This window comes from Carassius auratus, unplaced genomic scaffold (genome assembly GCF_003368295.1).
Source record: "Carassius auratus strain Wakin unplaced genomic scaffold, ASM336829v1 scaf_tig00001753, whole genome shotgun sequence".
In the NCBI taxonomy this organism is placed as follows: domain Eukaryota; kingdom Metazoa; phylum Chordata; class Actinopteri; order Cypriniformes; family Cyprinidae; genus Carassius; species Carassius auratus.
The window spans coordinates 546,774-570,917 of record NW_020523394.1 but is presented as its reverse complement, the minus strand read 5'-3'; the positions used below and the strand labels follow the sequence as shown (position 1 = coordinate 570,917).

At 39.8% G+C, this 24,144-nt stretch overlaps 2 protein-coding genes and 1 non-coding gene across 5 annotated transcripts; 2 read left to right on the top strand and 1 right to left on the bottom strand.

Moving 5' to 3' along the window:
- Positions 1 to 370: 370 nt before the first annotated feature.
- LOC113069561 (uncharacterized) lies at positions 371 to 4,346 on the top strand. 2 transcript variants are annotated; one of them, XM_026242713.1, is made up of 5 exons: positions 371 to 1,512; positions 2,126 to 2,250; positions 2,825 to 3,008; positions 3,106 to 3,318; positions 4,023 to 4,346. In XM_026242713.1, the coding sequence occupies exons 1-5, from the start codon at positions 670 to 672 to the stop codon at positions 4,218 to 4,220; spliced, it is 1,563 nt and encodes a 520-aa protein (XP_026098498.1). In that variant the 5' UTR covers positions 371 to 669; the 3' UTR covers positions 4,221 to 4,346. The 2 variants fall into 2 exon arrangements, with proteins under 2 accessions (XP_026098498.1, XP_026098499.1); XM_026242714.1 differs by having other exon boundaries at positions 373 to 1,500.
- A 102-nt stretch (positions 4,347 to 4,448) lies between these two features.
- LOC113069563 (P2X purinoceptor 3-like) lies at positions 4,449 to 22,521 on the bottom strand. 2 transcript variants are annotated; one of them, XM_026242716.1, is made up of 17 exons: positions 22,386 to 22,521; positions 21,136 to 21,299; positions 20,300 to 20,395; positions 19,523 to 19,723; positions 19,353 to 19,439; positions 10,657 to 10,881; positions 9,934 to 10,069; positions 9,758 to 9,829; positions 9,603 to 9,672; positions 9,409 to 9,505; positions 9,205 to 9,282; positions 8,812 to 8,953; positions 5,896 to 6,032; positions 5,729 to 5,822; positions 5,573 to 5,638; positions 5,401 to 5,478; positions 4,449 to 5,329 (listed from the first exon to the last, which is right to left on the bottom strand). In XM_026242716.1, the coding sequence occupies exons 4-17, from the start codon at positions 19,543 to 19,545 to the stop codon at positions 5,195 to 5,197; spliced, it is 1,440 nt and encodes a 479-aa protein (XP_026098501.1). In that variant the 5' UTR covers positions 19,546 to 19,723; positions 20,300 to 20,395; positions 21,136 to 21,299; positions 22,386 to 22,521; the 3' UTR covers positions 4,449 to 5,194. The 2 variants fall into 2 exon arrangements, with proteins under 2 accessions (XP_026098501.1, XP_026098500.1); XM_026242715.1 differs by lacking the exons at positions 19,353 to 19,439; positions 19,523 to 19,723; positions 20,300 to 20,395; positions 21,136 to 21,299; positions 22,386 to 22,521 and having other exon boundaries at positions 10,657 to 12,182.
- On the top strand, positions 6,690 to 6,808 carry LOC113069598 (5S ribosomal RNA). Its single transcript, XR_003279764.1, has one exon. It is a non-coding gene; the product is annotated as a 5S ribosomal RNA (ribosomal RNA).
- Positions 22,522 to 24,144: the final 1,623 nt, after the last annotated feature.

Here is a 24,144-nt window from a genome sequence, read left to right as displayed (position 1 = left end):
ACACTTGTTTATCTAACTCAAGGTTACATAATTTCACATCATGAATCTGATGTGTGATTTCAGATTACCATAATTATTTCATGTAACTGCACTTCATTCTATTTTGCTTTCTATAAATATGAAAATAAATCTACAGTAATCCACCTAAATACCATATTACTACAATTAATTGGTGAAGCCTACTACAAGTGATTTCGCATTTGAGAATTAGAGTTCGTTGGCAATGGGTGACCAATTAAATGAAATTACTCAGCTTTCTGAAGCAGACTTCATATTAAGAGGTCAAAATGTTCTCAAGAAGACACAGTGTCTCTGGTCAGAGGGAGTGACAAAAATACTAAAATGTTTCATCCTGATACACTTGTCTTACCTGTCCATCTGGGTGTAGGACACACCTCTTTCTGGCTTTTGCACTATTCTTTATGACACTCTTTCCTTCTGCAACACTTGGGAAATGATCAAACAGTTTTGAGAGCACACATGACGGATGAAAAACAGGATCTGATTGACTGATGGACATAAATACTTGTGTGGACTAACATGAGGACATAAATGAAGGATCTATGGAACTGTACAGCTCTACCAACTATCATGGGTGAAAGTTGAGTGTCTAGAGCGAGTCTGCTTGAATGCGTACACTTACCTAATATCTGTGAGTTGTCTCTAGTCATGTGTGCGCATGTGGTACCACAAAGCCCAATGGCAGGATTGAACCCTGTCTCAGACTCTCATACCTTACTGCAATCTATGCTTCAGAAGTTACGACTGAACTCTCAGACCAACAGAAGTTCAGTCATTGATATGCAACCATGGGGTCCGTCTGGAGAATGTAATGCTAAACCAGTGGAAGATTCATCTAAGACAACTTATCAGTTTGGGTTTTCTTCCAACAGTAAAGAGCAGGATGGATTCACATCAGTCTGGAATAAATGGGAGAAACCATGGACTCAACAATCTTCTCATGCATTGACTTCTGTTCTCAAGCAACCTGTCAAAAGGATCAGTAAGCACAACTCAGGATTCTCTGGTAAACCTAAACGCCCACCATTGATTTGGGGGGAACACAATCGCTTCACAGCAGAGAGGACGGGTGATGTCACTTCCTGGGTTGGAGACGATCAGATGCCCGGGCCGGAGAAGAAGCAACATTTTTCTTTAGAAGGGGAGACCAGCTCAAATGTGCCACCATTATACAAAACAGAATCGTTCCAAAACCCTCCTGATCTTTTAGCTCCAATGCTAACAGCAACATCTCCAGTGCTGGAAAAACCAGAGGTCACAGGTCAAAGTGACACATGGAGTTGGGGTACTGGGACTGAGAGAATTGAAAGCACCAGATTTCATGAGCAATCAGGAAATACGCCAAAGACAAGTACAAAGAAGTGGGGGGATGCTAAAAGGTGGGCTCAGAATGTGAAACAGAGATGGAGAGAGAGAAACAGAAACACACTGACCAGACAAAGAGAGGATGGAGAAAGACAAGTGCAGAATGATGTACAAGTGAGTATTGGAGTAAGTCAAGCCAGTTTGGTACAAGTTCTTTGTCTACTAGTGGTGCTTACTTACATTAAAATTAATACAGTGAGCCAAGCACTGCAAAAATATTAAATTAGCCTCATTTATCAAGACTATTAATGGGATGACCGAATGGTCAAAATCTGTTTGGCACATTGGTGTACGCTTACAAATTGCACCTAAGATTAATTAAACTCAATAATAGTGCCAGAGCCACAGTGGACTGATGTGCAATGGCTGGTTGGTAAATTTCCTTCTCCACTTCCTGTGTAGTGATATATCAATGTAAGCTTATTCCCTATGGCCTTTAAACTAAACACATTTGCTCCCTTCAGACTGGAATCTCACTTAAGATGACAAAATACTCTAAGTCCACTTTGAAGTCCACTTACATTCAAATGGAACACACCTACTGTGCTAAAAACATCCAGAATGCCTTAGGAACCACCCAGCAATGCCCTAGCAATTAATGCTAAAACCACCATGAATGCTTTAGCAACCTTACAGAAATGTGCCAGCATTCATTCACTCAAACAGTTCAGCATAAGGGCAAGCACAAGTAAAATCTAGAATTGTTTTAAAAGTGATTGTCCTTTATGCTTATATTCAGAATAATGGCTCCTCTTTATTGGTGCCCATCGATGTGAACGACACACCTACAGCACTCACTGAGATGACAGAAATAAATCATGAAGAGATGGATGAAGACGGCCCCGGTTCACTAAGCTACATCAGGTAAACACATCAGCCAATGACATTAGAAATATGCATCAGACATAGTTATCATTCCACGTGTGTGATCCATTAATCACTTTCTATTTCATGAGAAACTGCCTCATCGAGAAAGAATGTGTGACCCCCCCTAGGGCTAAAAGAGCAAAACGATCTTTTGTAACTATCAAAGCCACATCTTGGTTCAGGTGGTTCTCATTGGTCGTATTTGGCATTCTGCTTACATGATCTTTCATTCTTCTTGTCAGTGTAAGTCTGTTCTCATTTAGAACTACTTCTAATTTAATGGAGGAGATCTTCAGTGGGACGGAGTGGGCTCAGTTTCTCTCAGTTAACTGTGTAAACCGGAGCAATCAAACGAGTTACCACACACTAATAACCAATCACTCGAAGAATAATTGCCAAGTAAATGGACTCATAAAGAGGCAAATGATTCTCATTTAGGTTTGACACAAATGTCACTAGAGAGCTTTGCACATAAACAGACGGAGGCGTCCCAAATGAGTGTTGCTGATCTCCTCACAAATCCACTACAAACTTCTGACCTGTTACAAAACACCAATCTGAACCCCAACAGATCTCATAACAGTGAGCAATCAAATGGACAATCACAGTTTTCCCAGCTTGATCCGGATGAATCAAAGGCAACTGCTCATAGTGATCAACAGCCGACATCTAATCAAGTGTCCGGCCCCATTCGTAACCAGCCACTAGGTGGGACGAAGGATTTTGTACCCCTCCTTGACCCTTCAAATGTTAAGGTGAGAGTATAAGCATTATAAGCAGTAAAAATACTTTTTTGTGTGTTATTAGTATTACAAATGTTCTTTCTTGTTTCCTTTCCTTCTTTTCCCTCAGTCAATGAAAAGTTTGTCCGTAACATCCCATGGATCTCTGAGCCGAAAAAGAGAGCACTGGACAAAAAGGAGGGAACCGTTTGAACACACAACACAAGACATGGAGGACGAGGAGCAAGGCAGCTCTTTCACAGCTGCACAGCCTTCAAACCCTTCATCTGCAACTTCCCTCAACTCCATCTCTCAAGACACTTTGGAGACTGCGGTCAAAAAGGTAGGATGTGCTTTATGTGCTTTCTGATAAACCAGTTTTATCAACCGACGTATCAATATTAAGATTCGGGTTTGGTTTTGAACATAAAGGGAGTTGTTTCTACCGACTACAGAGGTAACGTGTGTTACTATGTTAAGATGCTTGTGGTTTGTGCCTTTGTTGAATTAATTGTTGGGTGGTGTTGCATTTTCAGCTTGACATGTGAATGAGGTTGTTATGGTGTGTGTCACTACAAAAATTTGTTTTCGGGCATGCCGGTCATACTGTGTGATTAAAATGTGACATAAGAACACTAATAATAATAAGAAACGTTTCTTAAGCAGCAAATCAGCACATTAGTATGATTTCTGAAGGATCATGTGACACGTAATGATACGTAAAATTCAGCATTGATCACAGGAATAAATTGCATTTTATGTAAACAACTACCGGTAATATATTGTTTCCAATAGAATTTCATTTTTTTAACAGTATTTCACAGTGTTATTGTTTTTACTATATCAAATAAATGCAACCTTAATGAGAATAATAAGAAACTTGTTGAACAGCATGAACAGGCATGCAACAGCTGGTCATTTCAAATGGCAATTCTGTTCAGTTGATGTATCTATTGTAAACACATTATATCATTCGTGAATCAATTGTAATCATATTAATATCCCCAATTATAATCAATCATGTCATTGTTTCTCCTCTTCTCCCAGAGGAGGATGGAAGATACTCGGCGCGTTCAGTTCTCTGAGGAGGTTATCATCTTATCACCCAGCTATTTGCCAGATCTGGACGATGATAATGTTGATGAAAAAAATGAGAGCGTCTGGGAAGAAAAACGTTCTCCCCGGCCTGCTTTCCCTAAGTGGATTGCGTCTTTAAAATCCAGAAGAGGAAAGTACAAATTTTAACTCTCTTCACATCTGCCTCCACCTCTGAAATTCTGCAGCTCACACAAACAGACACTGTACTTCCAGAGACGAGAGCGACACAGAAAATGATCATTATTACATTCTGAAAAACTTTTTTTTTTTTTTTTTTTTTTTTTTATGAGACTGCCATATGCCAGCATCATTTTGATATGCCCTTACATTAAATTATTATAATGTTGTTTTAAATAAAAATGAAGTAAAATGTAATAAGAATGCAAAGAGGTTGTGCAATTTATTTTACAAGATAACATCACTTACAATCTCAAGGGCATAGTTCAAGTAAATAAAGTCTACAGAATGAAAAACAAGCTGATTTAGAGAAATTTTTCACATGAAACACATAAAATATCCATATCCTCCCATATCATTGTTTTCTTTCTTCGTTCATTTTACATGCTCAAAAGATGAACTAGTACTTAATGAATGAATTGCTGTTCTTTCTATATGTAATTTAATTTACTCCTGCTGTTAGTGTATACACTGTCAGTCAAAGGTTTAATTAAAGCTCTCACTTTTTACAAGAAGCAATTTAAAATGAAATTTTGTAGACAAAAAAAAAGTAAATTGTGAAAAATTGTGAATTTCTTGTGAAAATGAGATGTAAAGCACTATCCAGCATATATGGAAAATCAGTTTAAAGCTCAAGAAATAAGATGTTTTGATCGGTTAACGTTTTTGGTTACTATGTAACTCTCATACTTACTTTTCTGTTATTTCATAGTTTCGAATACTTGGTTATTATTCTAAAATCCAGGAAATACGAATATTTTTTGACTGGTATTGTGTTTGCATAGATGTGTGTTTTCTCATGTTCGGGGGTTGACAAAAAAAATTCTATGATTTAAACTCTTGAACAAATCCAGCCTTAGGTTCACAGATTTAAAACAAACTATTGCTTAAAGAAAGTGCAAATAAGCACAAATCTCGAAGTAGGAATATTATTTTAAAAAGTCTCATTGAAATGACGGGTCCTGCCGTCCGTAAGAAAAGGTCCCGGAGTCATTTGAGCGCTTCTCCAATGTTTTGATTGACATCTGGCTTCCCATATAGAGTCTGTTGTTTGCTGACACGGAGACAACGGCTGATACCTGTCAGAGGATACAAAGATAAGACATCGCTCTACTTATCTCTACATACTTACATCAGGAATCTCTGGCACCTCTTCAAATTTCTTTGCTTTGTACTTGTCCGCCCCTTTATGAAAGTTGAGAAGGATGATGTCACACAACACTGTAGCCTGCAAAAATATACATATAGATCACATCAGTCAGATATTATGTGCCTAAAACCAGCAGTTTTGCCAGCATTAATGTGTGTCACAACTGTCTTACCAATCCCACTGAAGTGAAAGCTGCCACCAAATTAATCAGAAAGGGCACAGTGCTAAACTTGCCTGCCTGCGAATAAATAAGCAAAATGAGACACTCACAAGTCCATATGTCACATAAGCTGCTTTATAAACATTTAGGGCTATACAATCTACCCACATTGCCAGACACGATTATGTCAAAGCGGATGGCTTTAGCTTTATGAAGTGTTCGATACTCAGTCCCATCTTCGGACTGATAGTATTTAGCAAACCTGGAAAGGAGAAAAAGAAGATGCTGTTGCAGAAAAGAAGAATGATGCATGAGTATGTGTGTTAATGTGCTACCTAAAGTTATATCCTTTAGAGGCAACGCTGTTCTTAAAAGCAGCATCCAAGCGTGTGAAGAAGTAATTGGGATTGCAGTACGTCACATTATAATCCAGATTACAGTTCCAGTTGATGTTAATTCCAATCTCTCCCCCCTGACACACAAAAAACACACACAACAAACAACACAACAACATTGTTAACTTCATATATACATATCATATATATCTATATGTATCATTTTCACCTTTGAAGACATGCTTGGGCATTCAAATGGAGGTTTAATCAGATTGAACTCATGTCTGGGGACAATTCTGTCCCAGAAGTAAAACCTCCCCATATACAGTGTCATTGTGTGTGTCACAAAACCTGTGCTAATATAAAGAAGACAATATGGCAAAAATATTGAATCAAAGATTTAGTGATCAATATAGCATAATGAGAGATTTACAAATGATTTAAAAGGTCGGTCATTATTATAAATATATATATATATATATATATATATTTACCAGAAACACCAAATTAGGATTTTCAGCAAAGCAAAACAGTATATCAGTAATAAACACAGTTTCAAAAGCAGAGCTGTGCAGCGTAAACATGATTTTTGCGTGAAAGGCTTATTAACCTTCCAGTGGAAGACTAAAATTGCTGTCATGTCATTGATGGACATTAGAAAACAAAAAAGACATGAGCACTTGAGGGGGAAAGGAGGCTGTTTGTCTTGTAGCTGCAGCCCGGGACGTGTGTGAAAACAGACCTCTCCGTGTAGTTTATCTTCTTTAAATAGCTGATTTGTGGCTGTAGTTTTCGTTTACGGTCATACCACCCTGAACACGCCCGATCTCGTCCGATCTCGGAAGCTAAGCAGGGTCGGGCCTGGTTAGTACTTGGATGGGACACCGCCTGGGAATACCAGGTGCTGTAAGCTTTTGCCTATCATTCACTCGTCAGCTAATGCACTTCTTCATTTCTCAGTATTGTAGGTTGTTCCCTTTATCATATTAAACGGCCTGCTTCTTTTATTTTCTTTCATTATGTTTTCTCTGTGGCTTCTGTCCACTCACAGTTTCTCTCTCAGCCGCTTCATTCTTCTTTCCTCCCCCAGGGGGCGATCGGTTCTCAAACTGTTTTGTCAGCCCAACCCTGAGATTTTTAATAAGTATTTTAATAATTTAACGATAAATGTGCATATTCACGGTCACATGACATGCAAGTTAGATAACATATTTAATATTTTTTTAGGTATTTTATTGTGATCAATTACATTATTGTTATTATTATTTAGATGATCCTATATGTCTATGCGATCTTATTCAACCTTACATTCACATCAAAGGCTCAGTTAGAATATTTTGAAGCATCGAAAATACATTTTGGTCCAAAAATAGCAAAAAAAAAAAAACGACTTTATTCAGCATTGTCTTCTGTTCCGTGTCCGTTATGAGCGAGGTCAAAACACTGCAGTTTGGATATCCGGTTTGTGAATGAATCATTCGATGTAAGCGGATCTTTTTGAACCAGTTCACCAAATCGAACTGAATTGTTTTAAACGGTTCGCGTCTCCAATACGCATTAATCCACAAATGACTTAAGCTGTTAACTTTTTTAATGTGGCTGACACTCTCTCTGAGTTCAAACAAACCAATATCCCGAAGTAATTCATTTACTTAAACAGTACACTGACTGAACTGCTGTGAAGAGAGAACTGAAGATGAACACCGAGCCGAGCCAGATAATGACTCGTTCTCGAGTAAAGAACCAGTTGCATTGGTTTTCGGATCAACAGTAGTTCTTTTGGACAGTTCGATTAAAAAAACCGGCTGAAGAAAACGGTTCACCGGTTCTTTTGCGCTCGAAGTAATGCCGTCATTGGCGATGATTGCCCTTGATTGAAGCCTTCAGTTTACCCGCGCTCATAACATTTGCAAAGAATCAGTTCAGAATCAATTACCAAAAGAATCAGTTCGGTTCAGATGCTATGTGTGTTGGTCTGCTTCACGCTGAATCACACTTTCGCAGTATCATCAGCTCCTCGGCTCTCGAATTGGACGCGTCTGACAGAAACGGTTCTTGCCTCGAGAACGAGTCAGTCTGTTGTTCGTTATCTGGCTCGGCTCGGTGTTCACCTTCAGCTCTCTCTTCACAGCAGTTCAGTCAGTGTACTGTTTGAGTACATTAATTACTCCAATATATTTGTTTGTTTGAACTCAGAGGGAGTGTCAGCCACATTAAAAAATTAACAGCTTAAGTCATTTGTGGATTAATGCTTATAGGAGACGCGAACCGTTTAAAACGATTCAGTTCGATTTGGTGAATTGGCTCAAAAAGATCTGGTTACATCAAATGATTCGTTCGCGAACCAGATATCACAAACTGCTTTGTTTTGAACTCTCTCACAACAGACACGGAAGAGAAGACAATGCTGAATAAAGTCATAGTTTTTGCTATTTTTGGACCAAAATGTATTTTCGATGCATCAAAAAATTCTAACTGACCCTCTGATGTCACATGGACTACTTTGATGATGTTTTTCTTACCTTTCTGGACATGGACAGTAGACCGTACACACAGCTTCAATGGAGGGACTGAGAGCTCTCGGACTAAATCTAAAATATCTTAAACTGTGTTCTGAAGATAAACCGAGGTCTTACTGGTTTGGAACGACATGAGGGTGAGTTATTAATTACATAAATTTGCTATTTGGGTGAACTAACCTTTTAAGCTGATCTTGATGGCTCTGCGATAACTACTTTTTGGTTACAGAACAGACTGTTGTTGTGCGGCACCATGCCAATCACGAGAAGACATTTTAACTTTGGCCGTCGATTAATTGAATGGTTGATTGTTTATCAAAAATAATGAAATGGATGTCTTTGTTAAACTGCAAATCGAATGAGTGATCAGATGAGAGTTAAAGCTGAATGGACCTACTTTGTCAGTAATGCTGTCGACACTTTGATTGATTTGTCTCAGGATGTCTCCCACTTTAAAAATCGGACAGAACGGATTGTCCACCGAGTCATAATGACAGCTCTGAATGTAAGACTTGTTTAGGATTGAAGGGAAATTGCCTCTGTGAAGGGAAGAGAGGGAACCAGTACATTAGTATGAAGCAATATTATAAATAATAATAATAATAATAATAATATTTTAGTTTTTATTATTCTGGGTATTTGAATTTCCTTTGTTTCAAAGGGAGAATATATTACTACAATTCAGGGGGCTTGTCCATTGATTAGATGAAATTTAGAAAAAAAATAAATGAATAAGAGAATGGCTTCTCACAACAGTAAGGTTTTTGATTCTAGTACAGATGAAACTCACCGAGTGACATTAAACAGAGGGAAGCGAATGCTGTTCTTGATGAAGATGGTGAAGTTCTCCACCTCTTTCATTGGCTTTCTAAGAGTGAGCAGATGAATGAATGCATCTAGCATTAAAACATGCTTAATCCAGTTTATTTGGTTTAAAAGATAACTCCAAATTGTGTACAATTTCTGAATTACAAGTCCAAAAAAAACATCTTACTCTGAAACGTTGTCATCTTCTGCAGGACACCAGCCTTCAATTTCACACCATCCCTTTGTCTCATTATTATTGTTCAAGCATAGGCCTGTTATAATACCTGTAATAAAGGAGAGAAGCATCTTTAGCATTTTAATAAGCATTAGTAGATTTGATAGTGATGTCAGCCTCTGAAGACTAGAAGACAATGAACTCACCATTTCCTAAATTTGAGCCCAGTTTTTTCATGCAGTCATCATCAGTAGTGCATTTAAACTTATGATCAGTCTGACAAACGAGAGAAGAGTAGAGAGTGAGTGCTTGTGTTAAAATACATAAGAGAGCATATCAAGTCAGCCGTGGTTTATGTCACCTCAGGGCATCGTCCTTGCTTCTGGTTGGCTGTGATGACCATGCTGGTGATGACAGAGAACGAAGAACCACCCTAAAATAATGTGCAGAAATGTTCACCTCCCAAGACCAAGACTTTACAGAGAGGCAGGGCGAATGGTTTCATAGTTCAGCATTGAGAAAAGTAAATTTGCTGACCTGTGAGGGAGCTACATAGTCTGCTACGTCCATCACACGGTTGTTAAATCTGCCCAAGCCTTTCACTTTGGTCATGACCGCAGATTCGATTCCCGTATCCCGCTGCTGATATCCTTTTTCATGCATAAACACCCAGCTGGAAATACAAACATGCACACATAACACCAACAAAAGCCATCAAGCATGTTCATTATTATGGTCAATAATAAAAAAAGAAGAAGAAAATACTTTTATGATTATTTGTTTGGCTAAAAAGATAATCTTCATGAATAATAAGCAGGCTAATATCAATTACTCCCATAGTTACGAAAATCTATTTATCATGACTATAATTTTATAGATAGATAGATCATGCTTGCCGTGATAAGATGTACTTTATTCATATATTTATACTTTTTCATATAGATAGATAATTCTATTACATCATGATTGTCATGCATGAACACTTATTTAGCAGATGGTTTTATCCAACGTGACACATATCGGTGATAAAATGTATAATGTACATACATTTTTCTTCATATTTTGTTAATTTCATCCGTTCTATTAATTTGTAAGTTCCAGCTCATTATTTAAAACATTTACATTCACCATAATCAAAGTTGAACTACATCTTTTGCTCTTCAATGTCAAACAGCCCTTCACTTCATTTATTCACTGCAACTATAATATTTAAAACAAGTTTAAATTTATATTAGCAACGAGGAAATAATCAAAGCTTACCAGATGAAATACAGAATAATTAACAGCTGGACGACTCGGTTGATGATTCCTACAGACCAGCTCTTCACCACAACAGATTTGGCGGTTTCATAGACGAAGAAGTTAGCGATGAAGTTTGGGACTCTGTGAGCCATAGTAGAAGTGTGTTGTGTAGAAGTGCAAATCGAAGAAGCTTTGAGCTGAGATCCGCTGCAGGATAAACCAGTGTTCCTCACTATTGTGCATCTGCTGAGTGAAAGAACTAGAATAAAAACTTGACCACATTTTCCCTCCCCTTTTCGTGTTCTTGCCTTTCCTCTGTGGCCCCCAGGGGCCTTGACTATCCATTTCCCTAATAGCCCGCTCATTTGCTAATCTGTTTCTCTCTCTCTCTCTCCTTTTTTTTTTTTTTACAAACCAAACCTTTTATTAATATAAACACATTACTATGTGTAATTATAACAGATGATTTGTGAAAGTCAATGACTTTCGCCAATCCTTCAGCTCCACATGGGTCCTCCATCCCTCTGGCTCTGCCTTGGTCCTCATTCCCACTGGTCCTGGCTAAGTCTTCCGAATGCAACAAATCTTCCAGGTCCATCTCGTTCCTCCCATCTTTTGGCTTCACTCTGGTCTCCATTTTATCCGGGTCCACCTCATTTTTTCAATATCTCCATTCTGCTTGCTCCACCATGGTCTCCTACTCCTTGTACACACCTGTTTGTTATAGTTCTCATTATTATGTGTATTTATAGCCCTATATTTCAGTTCTCTTTTGTCTGATATTTTCTTGAGTAAAAAAAAAAAAAGGCAATATGTTGCATTTTAGATCCCCACTTCATCTACTTCTGTGCTCGCAAAACCCTGACATTAAACCAGGTAAAAATATCGCATTAAGGTAACAGTTGGAGGTTATTACTTTTAACAGTGCATTTCATTTTAAGCATTTTAAAGGCAAAATGCTTGAAATGAAATGCACTGTCCAAATTTGAGAACGGCAATCAGTTACTGAACAAATACATAAAACACTGACTAACAGCAACTCAATAAGCACATAACAGTCCCATTTTGTTCAGATGTTTTTGGGTCCCATAGAAATATATGTGTAGTGTTTAACACTCGTTCAAGTCGCACAAATACAAAATTACGACCTCATTATTTCAACCACGTGAGCTGTTTGCCATTACACTGCGTTCCAAATTTACTGATTCACTGGTCTACTAGAACATTTCTGGAGTCATTTGCAAATTGTGTACGCTTAAAGTGAAGATCGCATTTCCTAATCACTAAAGTGAGCCCATTATGTTTGTGGTCAATTACGTCGTCGCGTCATCTCCAACTGGAAAGCTTTCAGAGAAGCGTCTTTAAGTGAACACAGCTTCCCATAAATTAGAGATGCCAGAGTCATGAACATCTTTAGCACTGGCATTATGCACTCTCACACATGGCACAAAATGAATTATCCTTCAAAGAGGGCATACAGTGGCACCCAGCAGACAAAACAGCAGTTTGACAGAGGATAGGATAAGATGGATTGTTTTCTGTTCGATTTTATGTATATTTATATTTACTTTTATACACGCGTATTGGTAAATATATATTTTTTTACATATTATTTTAAATGGTTGAGATTGAGATTATTGAAAGGAGGACAGAAATATTACATTTCACTTTACATCGCACAAGCTATGAGACTCCACTCATCTCTCTCAACCCTCTATCATATTAAAAACCACAACTTCTTTTCATCTTCCCTTTGCTTCTGATAGACCACATTTGTTGACCATGAAAGTCTCATACTGTATTAAAAGCCACAAGATCTCATTGTAGGCCATTACTGGTACTTTATACCTCTGGTGGGGGATATTTACTTGCCTTTTAGTGCTAACAAAGCCCTTTTGCTTGAATTTGGAAAGAAAGGGCAATTGGTTGAGTCATCGTAGATGTTTGAGAGCAGGGCATGTGTCGAGACGATTCCTTAGGAACTTCGCAAGTGTGTTTATTAAGATCATAATGGGGTTTAATTTCCCCCAATTACAGGAGAAGCCACACTGAAAAGGGAGGAACAATCCTCAAACCTTTAGGCAGTTAAAAGATCTTTCTGGGTTCAATCTCTATCCACAGTTTATGTGACACACTGTTTTATAAATGAGTGTGATATATTTTTATAACTGCACTCTCACAAGCTAACTAATGAACCAGAACTCAACATAGTATCCATGATGCAGGCTTTATTATAAAGGCTCGTAATCGTACAGGCAATGGTCGTAACCAGCAATATCAACAGCGTGGGCTAAACAGAGAATCAAAACTAATAACAAGCAAGGGGTCGGTAGGCAGGCAGCAAAGGTACGTTAGAGACAACAGGCAAGATCGGTAACAGGAAATCAAACACGGGTAGTAACACTCAGAAATGACAGACACAGCAAATCAAGACTTCGCGTTTGAACTGTGGTGGAAGTCCAGCTTATATACACAGTCTTGATGACAATCACCTGTGCAGGTGATCAGAGTCCAAGGACTGGGCTTATGGGAAGTGTAGTGTCGTCAGTGTAAGTGAATGAATGGATGTGTGTGTGTCAGTATTCAGGTTAGGGTGCCCTCCGCTGGCCAACAGAGGGAATCACGGGGTTCGTCTCCGTGCGAGCAACACCTGGCGCGAGGAGGCATACAACGTCGGGGTCTACCACGGGGTCGAGGGGCCGGTTTACCAGGATGTAGACGCTGAAACTCATTGACAAGATTGGGGTCTAGGATGTCCTCCGAGTTTACCCACGAGCGTTCCTCTGGACCGTACCCCTCCCAGTCGACCAGATACTGTAGGATTCTACACCGACGTCTAGAATCAAGCAATTCCTGAACTTGGTAAGCCTCCTCACCCTCTATGATGATGGGTTGAGGGGCCTGTGCACGGGCCCTCCCCTCTCCCTCGTACATGAAAAGTAGGAGAGATACGATACGTGTTAGGCAGTGCCAACCGGAATGAAATTGGAGTTATCTGTCTAATGATTTGAAATCCTGACCATGGGAACATTGGTGGTTGGAATCCCAGCACACATTTAAAGGGGGTCAGACCTGTAGATGGCTTAATAAGGGAGTTTTGTGCGTATTCGGCCCATAGGAGACATCGCACCCAGTCGTCCTGCTTCTGGTTACAATAGGCTCTGAGGAAGCAGTTTAGCTCTTGGTTGAGCCTCTCCACCTGTCCGTTTGCTTGAGGGTGATACCCAGAGGTGAGGCTGACCATAATTGAGAGGTGAATTGCGGTCCTCGGTCTGACACAATGTCCTTGGGTAGGCCGTATAGTCTGAAGACCCAGTTGCATAGGTGTTCTGCCATCTGGAGAGCGGTAGGTAGTTTGGGTAAAGGGATGAATCTGCAAGCCTTGGAGAACCGGTCTACGATGGTGAGTATGGTGGTGTAACCCTGTGAACTGGGAAGATCCGTAACAAAGTCAATGGCAATGTGTGACCAGGGTCATTGAGGAATGGGTAATGGTTGTAGGAGACCGGCGGAAGATTGTTTGGATGCCTTATTAATATTACAGTTATTGCATTGCTAGATGTAATTTGTTGTGTCCTTGTGGAGAGAGGTTCTCCAACTGGTTGATGGTGGCAGTGATACCTGGGTGACCAGATGATGGATGGCAGTGGACTTGACTAATGACCTGGTCACGAAGATTCTCAGGAACGAAGATTTTGTCGGCTGGACAGGCTACTGGGTTCTCCTTTTGCTCCCTGTGTTGTTGGAGTAGAGTCATGATATCCCATTGAATGGGAGCAACCACCACCTGGAACGGTAGTATGGGTTCTGTAACAGATGGAATGTTCTCCTCCTCGAATTGATGTGACAGGGCATCTGCTTTAGTGTTCTTGGAGCCGGGTCGGTAGGTTACCGAGAAGTCGAATCGTGTGAAGAACAAGGACCATCTGGCTTGACGTGGATTAAGGCGTTTGGCGGTGCGTAAGAATTCCAGGTTCTTGTGATCTGTTAGTACTGTGAATGGGTGTGTGGCTCCCTCTAGCCAGTGCCTGCACTCCTCAAAGGCTGCCTTCATGGCAAGGAGTTCCCGATCCCCAACACTGTAGTTGCGCTCTACCAAGTTGAGTTTCCTAGAATAGAAGGCACATGGATGAAGTTTAGTGGCAGGATCTGGGCATTGTGACAGGATAGCTCCAATGCCTGTGTTGGATGCGTCCACCTCGACAATGAAGGGCAATGAGGGGTCAGGGTGACAGAGGATGGGCGCATTACTGAATCGTTGTTTCAGGGTTTGGAAAGCTTGGTGAGTGGAATCTGACCGTTGGAGTCGATGAGTTCCCTTTTTGACCAGTGAGGTGAGCGGAGCGACAATAGTGCTGAAGTTTCTAATGAATCTTCTATAAAAGTTTGCGAATCCCAGAAATCGTTGCAATTCCTTAAGGGTTGAGGGGTTCAGGCCAGTTGAGCACGGCGTTAACCTTCTTTTCGTCCATGGCTACCCCTCCGGGACTGATAATGTACCCTAGGAAAGTGGTGGAAGTTGTGTGGAACTCGCACTTCTCAGCCTTGGCGTATAACTGATATTGTATGAGGCGTTGGAGAACTGCTCGAACGTGTTGGACGTGTTCAGGAAGGGTGTTAGAGTAAATCAGGATATCATCGATGTACACAATCACAGATATGTTCAACATGTCTCTGAAAACCTCGTTAATAAATGATTGATACACAGATGGACTATTGGCTAGTCCGAACGGCATCACCAGATATTCATAGTGTCTAGTGGTGGTGGAGAAGGCTGTCTTCCATTTTTCTCCCTCCCTAATGCGGATGAGGTTGTAGGCGCATCTCACGTCCAGTTTGGTGTAGTATTGGGCGGTACGAAGTTGCTCGAGGGCTGAAGGAACTAACGGGAGTGGGTATCTGAACTTTACTGTCATTTCATTTAGTCCGCGATAATCGATGCTGGGACAGAGGCCACCATCCTTCTTTTTGATGAAGAAGAACCCGGAGGTAAGGTGTTGGCTTGTCTCTTACTGAAGGCCTCCAGAAGATCTGCGTATTCCTCTGGCAGATCGGGAATGGGTTCTTGAACGGAAGCAAGTGACACGGAACAAACATGAATAGGTTTGACCAGGGAAAGACAGTTCTGTTGACAGTAATTGCTCCACCTCACCACTTGACCCTCTCTCCATGAGATTTGGGGGTTATGAAGACGTAGCCAGGGTAATCCAAGAATCACGGGTGTGTGAGATGTGGGGAGGATGTAGAATTGGATCCTCTCCTTGTGCAGTAAGCAAGCCGCCATTATGACTTTGCGGGTGAGGTGAGTGATGGATCCTGAACCCAGTGGTCGACCATCTATTGTCTCCACTGAGAGAGAGGTAGAGCATAGAATGAGTTGAATGTTACACCTCTGAGCGAACTCTTCAGAAATGAAATTGCCTGCAGCCCCGGAATCGAGTAAGGCAGAGGTGAAACTTGTCTGTCATTAAAGGGGGGGTGAAATGCTATTTCATGCATACTGAGTTTTTTACACTGTTAAAGAGTTGGATTCCCATGCTAAACATGGACAAAGTTTCAAAAATAAAGTTGTACATTTGAAGGAGTATTTCTGTTCCAAAAATACTCCTTCCGGTTTGTCACAAGTTTCGGATAGTTTTTTTTGAGTATGCATCTGTGTGACGTTAGATGGAGCGGAATTTCCTTATATGGGTCCTGAGGGCACGTCTGCCGGAAGAGCGCGCGCTAACGTATAGCACGTAACCCACTGAGAGCACAACAGACTTCACTGATCAGAGCGAGAGCGTCGCGAAATGTCACAAAAGGAGTGTGTTTTTGGTTGCCAGGGCAAGACAACCCTGCACAGATTACCAAGAGAGAAACAGCATAAAGGGGAATAAACAGCAATAAATAGGGGAAGCCATGAAAATATTTTATAGTTTACTACAGTTTTGCACAGCTGAATATACATCTAAATGAGGCCAGTTTTTGTATACGTTTATCATTTTATCTAAGCATGAATTCCTCTGATAAAACTGTCAAATTATTTGAGCTGTAATTCTGTTTAAATCATTTTGTTAGATTTATGTTTTCTTAATATGGTTTTAGTGTAGAAAGTTTCAATGACAACTTACTGATGTTGATTACATCTTGGATGTCCGACTGAAACAGTATTTTAATGAATACAGATTGACCTTTCATTTCCAATTAATTTGCTTAATTGAAAATGAACTCCACTGGAGCTATCAACTGAGCATCAATTGTACTGTAAGCATTTCCTCACCGCTTGTTCTCTACAAGTATGTTTCATCATGTCTTCAGTCAAGTGACCATCACTGAGGGTCTGATTAAATTTAAATGATTACTGATCACACACACACACACACACACACACACACACACACACTCACACACTAGTAATCACTTACTGAAATATATATTATATTGTAAAACAATGATTAATATTATTTTGATAACCTGAAGTACACCACACATTATCAAAATACCCAAAACATTCAGTGAAGTGCATTCTTTCCATTTAAAAAAAAATAATCACCAATAAGGGAGTGATCCAGTATGTCCCTAGCAGGTACCCAACTCCTCTCCTCCGGACCGTAGCCTTCCCAGTCCACCAGGTACTGGAATTCTCGTCCCCTCCGTCTCGAGTCCAGAATATGATTTACAGAATAGGTCGGTTCCCCATCTACGAGACGCCGTGGTGGGGGAACCAGGGTAGGCGGATTAATACATGAATAAAACACAGGTTTAATTTCGGACACATGAAAGGCGAGATGTATCCTCCTGTACGCTGGAGGTAGTTTGAGGCGCGCTGTCTTGGTGATATTAAACGGGCCAATAAATTTGGGAGCTAATTTGTTACAGACAGAACGGAGAGGAATATTGTTAATAGAAAGCCACACTTTTTGACCCAAGATGTTAACGGGAGGCTTTGACAGGTAGCGATCGGCCTTGGCCTTAGTAGAGTCTCGCTGGCTCTGGTCCAGGTGCGGTGGCACCTCTGGATAAACGTGTGAGCGGAGGGGACCGAGACTTCAGATTCCAGACTAGGAAAGGCTGGTGGCTGGTAACCTAAGCTTCACTGAAACGGAGAGAGGCCCGTGGCTGACACTGGCAACGAATTGTGAGCGTACTCCACCATAGAGAGTTGTTGGCTCCAGGAAGAAGGATTCTTGGAGACAAAACATTGCAACGTCCACTCTAAATCTTGGTTGGCTCGCTCCGACTGCCCGTTACTCTGGGGATGATAACCCAAAGACAGGCTAACCGACGCTCCTAGCAACTTACAAAATTCTTTCCAAAATTTTGATATAAATTGGGATCCCCTGTCAGAAACCACATCTACCGGGAGGCCATGTAACCGAAAGACGTGATCAAGGACAGTGACCGCTGTCTCCTTTGCTGTCTGTAATTTGGGCAAGGGAATGAAATGTGCCGCCTTCGAGAACCGGTCCACTACGGTCAAAACGACCGCCATGCCATTAGAGGGCAGGAGGGCGGTAACAAAATCTAGAGCGATGTGGGACCAGGGTCTCGAAGGGACAGACAGCGGCTGAAGAAGCCCATCAGGAGGCCGGTTAGATGACTTACCACTGGCGCAAACTGAGCAAGCCAAAACAAAATCGTGGACGTCACGAGCCATAAGTGGCCACCAGAATCGTTGTTTAACTAACCCCTTGGTTCGGCTTATCCCTGGATGACAAGCAACGTTAGAGCAGTGACCACACTGAATGACTTCGGACTGTAACTCTTCCGGCACAAATAAATGATTTGGTGGGCAACCGGGCGGAGGCGTTACCCCTTCTAAGGCCGTCTTGACCTTCGATTCGACCTCCCATACGAGTGCTGAGACGACTATCTCCTCAGGTAAAATACACTCGGGAGTCACGGGGCGGGCGGAGGGATCAAAAAGACGTGACAAAGAATCAGGTTTTACATTTTTGGAACCAGGGCGGTACGACAGAGTAAAATCAAAACGACCGAAAAAAAGTGCCCACCGAGCCTGCCTGGAATTGAGTCTTTTGGCAGTTCTAATATACTCTAAATTCTTATGATCGGTCCAAACAATGAAAGGTACCCCTGAACCTTCCAACCAGTGACGCCACTCCTCTAAAGCTAATTTGACGGCCAACAATTCTCTGTTACCAATGTCATAATTGCGTTCAGCAGAAGATAATCGATGGGAGAAAAACGCGCAGGGATGCATCTTATCGTCCGAGGCAACACGTTGGGAAAGAACTGCTCCTACCCCCACCTCTGATGCATCGACCTCCACCACGGACTGCCGTGTGGGATCAGGGGCCACAAGGATGGACGGGGTTCCAGGGAAGACACGGACATTCAACGCAGGAACACACAAGAAAGCAAGACACGGGTTACAAACAGGAAACAACGGTCTCATGAACACAAGACGCTAGACAAGCCATATATATAGGGATGAGTGATGAGTGACAGCTGTTGCTGATGATAATTAACGGAGATGCCCACAAACTAATCAGTGCTGATGCGTAACACACAGACTTCACCCACAAAGTGCAAATCCCAGAGATCACGGTTTACCAACCGTGACAAAAACTTTACTGACTGACGTCGCTCGCAAAGGAGGGAAAAATATTACACGTTTATTCTCAATCTGAATGGAAAAATGCATGAAAATGTGTTCATGGCGAAAGTCGGAAGTCTTGGTCTGAGTAAAGATAAATTATTGACAGTGAAACCTGAGATGTGATATCAGAGAGTCCTGACTCCCCAGGGCTGACTGCTGTGGACACAGCTTCCTCTTCCTCCTCTTCATCATCAGAAGCCTGTGATAGATAAGCCAGGTTAAATGATTAAAACTGAAATAATAAGTCCAATAATCCCAGGAGGAAAGGCATCAGTCACACACCTTGCGTTTGCTGCCTCTGTCATGGTCAGATTCAGATGAGCTCTTCTCGATGCAGATGAACTCTTTACTCTTAAAGCTGTTTTTCCACCTTATTTCTTCATCTCCTTTTTCCTCCAATCTTCCACTAAACTTCCACCTTCCCTCCTTTCGTTTTCTTTTCTCCAAATGCAGAAGTCATGATTGTGTCTTTATAAAGCAGGACTGCAAGTAACAACCATTGCATCATTCAGTGAAGTCTGAGAAAGAAAATCTGCAAGGATGCATTTAAATTGAACAAAAGTGATAGTAAGGACATGTATAATGTTGCAAAATTCTGTCATTCAGTTTCAAACAAATGGTGTTCTTTTCATTTCTATTCATCAAGGAATCCTGAAAAAAAGTAGGCTCATCACAGTAGTCTTCAGCAACTCTTGAACATTCATTATAATCATAAAAGTATCTTAAACAGCAAATCAGTATATCAGAATGATTTCTGAAGGATCATGTGACACTGAAGACTGGAGCAATGATGCTGAAAATTCAGCTTTACATCACAGAAATAAATGACATTTTACAATATATTCAAATAAAAAAAAAAAACAGTTCTCTTAAATTTTAATTATATATTGCTGTTTTTACTGTGTTTTTAAGCAAATAAATTCAGACTTGATGAATATATTATAAACTGCATTGTATGCTTATTTTGGTGACTTAATGATTTCTTCAATGTAATCTAATATCTTACCCAGTAATATAATTGTAATATAAAGTATGTGTTTGATAGATCTGTTTGCTCACTTAGTAACAGATGCCATTTCTCCTCCAATCGCTCTGTACTCTTTCATGGCTTTCTCATATTGTTTTTTTAGCCTGTTCTGCTTTTCCTTCACCCTCCTGCGAAATACACAAGAGACATTTAGCTGAAAATACTGATGAATCAAATAAACAAATCTGTTGACTCAATAACAGCACAGCATCAGGAGTTTATGCTTCAGTCATCTGAGGCACAATAAAACAAACCACAGACAAATAATTCAGTACGTGGTTAATAAATGTATTCAGTGGTCCAGCAGACATTTGAAAGAAAAAAAAAAAATAGACTATATGCATAAAATATTACATTTGCCACAGGACTAAAGTCCATAAAAAATTTATTTTTGATTCATGAACGAGTCAAGATGACATAAATTAAACGAAAATCCCTCTCAATTTCCTGCTGTGAATTCAGTTCAAACATACAGACACAGTTTCAGTTGTGGATGTGCAATTATTGTTTAACATTTTTTTTGCCAACTTGTATGAAATGCATGTTTTAGTATGTCCACCAGTGATGTCACCGCGATAATTGCATACTGAATTGTGGCTTTTACTAACATCGAATCATGGGTTACTGATGGAAAGTCATTTGAATGTCTGTTAATTAAGTGTGTTTTGTTTCGGGTTTCACTTTCTGGACTGTTGAACAGATGCTAGTAGATGTATTAAGGTATTACACATGTGTTGCTAATTTTATGCCATTTTAAGACAGTAACAAACAAGAATGGTGTCAAAAGCACCAGTATGCATCTCTCTGATGCATTTATTCTAACAGATATTGATATGTAGATACTGAGAAGCATAAAAAAGTACAAGACCTCTTTCTGTGGTTTTCTCTCTTTGTTCTCCTTCACCACTTTCTTTGGGCTTCTTCTCAGCTTTTTACCAAAGTTGTGATCTGGCCCTCTTCTTTCATTCTTTCCAGGTAAGGATCATACTGGTCTTCATCAGAATTGCTGTAGTCATCTGCTCCTTTCATGCCCTAACACACACAAACAGTTCGATAACTATTGTCAGCGTAACACATTACTACGTATGCGTCTGTGCTGTCCACAGACAGTTAATGTAGTAAAAGTGTGTCGCAGTCTGGGGCACTTTAGTATAAACACACACAGAGTCTGGATGATAGAATTAGAGGGTCAAACGCTCTTCCTGCTTATTCCCATGAGCGCAGATCCATCAACAGAATGGGTTGTTTATTTAGTTAAAACCAGCTTCAGATTGTGCGTCCATCCGTGCTTGAACACGACATGCATGTGCATTTGGGTGTGTCCAGAGAAGAAGCTCCTTACGTAATCTATTTGGTTATAAATCAGACAGCATTTGGAAAAAGACATGACAGTCCTCTGTGAGAATGAGTAAGAGAAAGGATACAAGTGAAAGAAAATTAAATTATTATATGGACAAAGGATAATGCACACATTAAGGCTGGGACATGTGACATAATTTTACTTTATAGTCTTTATGAAAGAGAGAAAAAAACATTTGAAATTATGAATGTTTTCTTTTATATATGTAATTTATTTCCCGTAATCAAAGCTGAATTTTCAGCACCATTGCTCCAGTCTTCAGTGTCACATGATCCTTTAGAAATCATTCTGATTTGCTGATTTGCTGCTCAAGAAACATTTCTTGTACTGTCAATATTGAAAACAGAGGAGCTGTTTAATATTTCTGAGGAAATATATATATATATTAAAAAAAAAATTCAGGATACTGCATTTACTTGAAATTATTTTTTTTGTAACATCCTAAATTTTTTATTTTTTTTTGGTTAAACTTTTAAATAATAGAATCTATAACTATAGAAAACTTTTTTCTTTTCTTGTGTTGACCTGGAACCCACAATGGTACGTTCACATGCACTAATTTGCATTAAAATAAAATCCAACTTGATTTTACATTCAGAATGTTCTATGAACGCTGAATTGCAATTCGATTCACATATTTGTTCACATGTTCATTTCATGTAAATTAAACAAAACCCATCTTGGCGCAATGTCACCGAGCTAGCATTAGTTTTATATGTTTAGTTTATCTTTGGTGCGGTGAATCACACAAAACTCACCACTGAGAAAATCTGCTTCTGGTCCTTGTGTGACAGCAGAAAGAGATGTACACCGTATGGTGATGTAAGAAGGGATCTTACAGTCTAAAGGTAACCGTGCAGGTGCAGGAAGGTGAGGTATATACGGATATCATACCTGAAAAATAAATAAATAAAATACTTATTCAAACATGAGGAGTCTTAAATATAAAACGTGTGTATATAAGATTTTGAGAGAAACAACACTGTATTACTTGATGTGAAACGATTTCTTCTTTCTTTCTTTTTGAACAGATTGACAGACTTGTGCTGATAGAGACCTCGTGTGGTGATCTAGAGTAATGACAGAGGTTTCATCATTTCAGCACAAACTGAGCTTCTTTATCAGGAAAAATGTTTTTACAAACTGCAATAATGAGTGAAAGCTTTTTTAAAAGCACGTACAATGTTTAAAACTGACATTATAAATATCCTTATGACAACTGGTTTATTTATATTTACCAGTTTTTTTTACCTCTATATATGGTCATTTTTGGTCATTTTGTCCCTCATATATTTGATTCTTTGGTGTAAAGTGAGGAATATAATTATAATAATAATAATAATAATAAAATACTTTACATATCCGATTATTTTCTGATGGTCAATTTTCCAGTCGAATTAACAGGGAACATCATCGATTATGATTTTGTGCCAAAACTGGTGGATTTAAACTTGAGTGAAAATTGATAGAAGATGTGCAAAACATGGTAAACATTTTCTTCAGTAGATGTTTGTTAGTCAGCAATTAATTATAGCCAAATTTCACCTTTGGTCGATGCATGTTGAGTATTCATTATGAGCCTTGCCGCCGTAACAGAAACAGCTTATTAACATAATAAATAATATCTTCGTAAACATTTAAACTTTATTCATGTAAATAGAATGTTTATACGTTTGGTCTTGGCGGACTAGATCTTCTATGCTACTGCTGCTGCTGCAGAATGAGTAGAATTGCATCTGCTAAATGCTCAGACCATGGAATTAAAAGAAAACCTGCTGCTGTTGCTCCTGGTGCTAGAAAGAGGAAGATTCCTGCAGTGGATCTAGGCAGGTGGTGCTGGGGAGGTGGTGGGCTAAAATGAGGACACATATAGTGTGTTGACATAGCATTCATTGAATATGTCCTGGTTATATTGGTAAACACTAATGAGCACTGATTGACTGATTGAGGTGTTTATGTTGTTGTTTTCAGTGTTTTCTGATGGTTCTGTTTGGTCTTTTAGAAGGGTCACATCTACATAAGACATGCCGGTGAGCAACACTTAAGATCATCATTATGCATTTGACATGCAAATATTAAGAGAGTTAATGATAATGTGGTTTAGGAAAGAAACTGAGAATGGTAAGATTTAGAGAATGACATGAACACACAGAAGAAGATTCATTAGACCAGCAGCAGCAGAGATTACATCACAAATGACTTCGTAATCTCACAGATTCTCACCTGTAGACAGCCAGAGATCAGTATAAAGCCAGAAGATATTTTCTACAGTTTAAGTAATGAAGCTCTTCTTTAATTTCAGAGTTTTAGAAAAAGCCCTAAGGTTATGCACGCATGGCCCATTTATGACGGCCTTCAAAGCCACTACTTTTAGTGTGGCAGGTTGGCCCGATTGGGCGATTGGACAACTTCCTGTCACAGAGGTTCCTGCCACTCACATTCCTCAGTACCTTTTGCAGGAGGGTCTTTCACATCCATATCGTCAAAATACACAGGAAGCTCTTCAGGGTCGCTTTA

Excerpts from the sequence above, each read along its gene's own strand:
- LOC113069561 (XM_026242713.1), top strand. The coding sequence starts at position 670 with ATGTGTGCGCATGTGGTACCACAAAGCCCAATGGCAGGATTGAACCCT. Across the intron at positions 3,009-3,105 it reads TTGACCCTTCAAATGTTAAG|TCAATGAAAAGTTTGTCCGT; the intron begins GTGAGAGTATAA and ends CTTTTCCCTCAG. Across the intron at positions 3,319-4,022 it reads TGGAGACTGCGGTCAAAAAG|AGGAGGATGGAAGATACTCG; the intron begins GTAGGATGTGCT and ends CTCTTCTCCCAG.
- LOC113069563 (XM_026242715.1), bottom strand. The coding sequence starts at position 11,003 with ATGAGCGGGCTATTAGGGAAATGGATAGTCAAGGCCCCTGGGGGCCAC. Across the intron at positions 9,506-9,602 it reads GGGCTCAAATTTAGGAAATG|GTATTATAACAGGCCTATGC; the intron begins GTGAGTTCATTG and ends CCTTTATTACAG. Across the intron at positions 5,639-5,728 it reads ACATAATCGTGTCTGGCAAT|GCAGGCAAGTTTAGCACTGT; the intron begins GTGGGTAGATTG and ends ATTTATTCGCAG.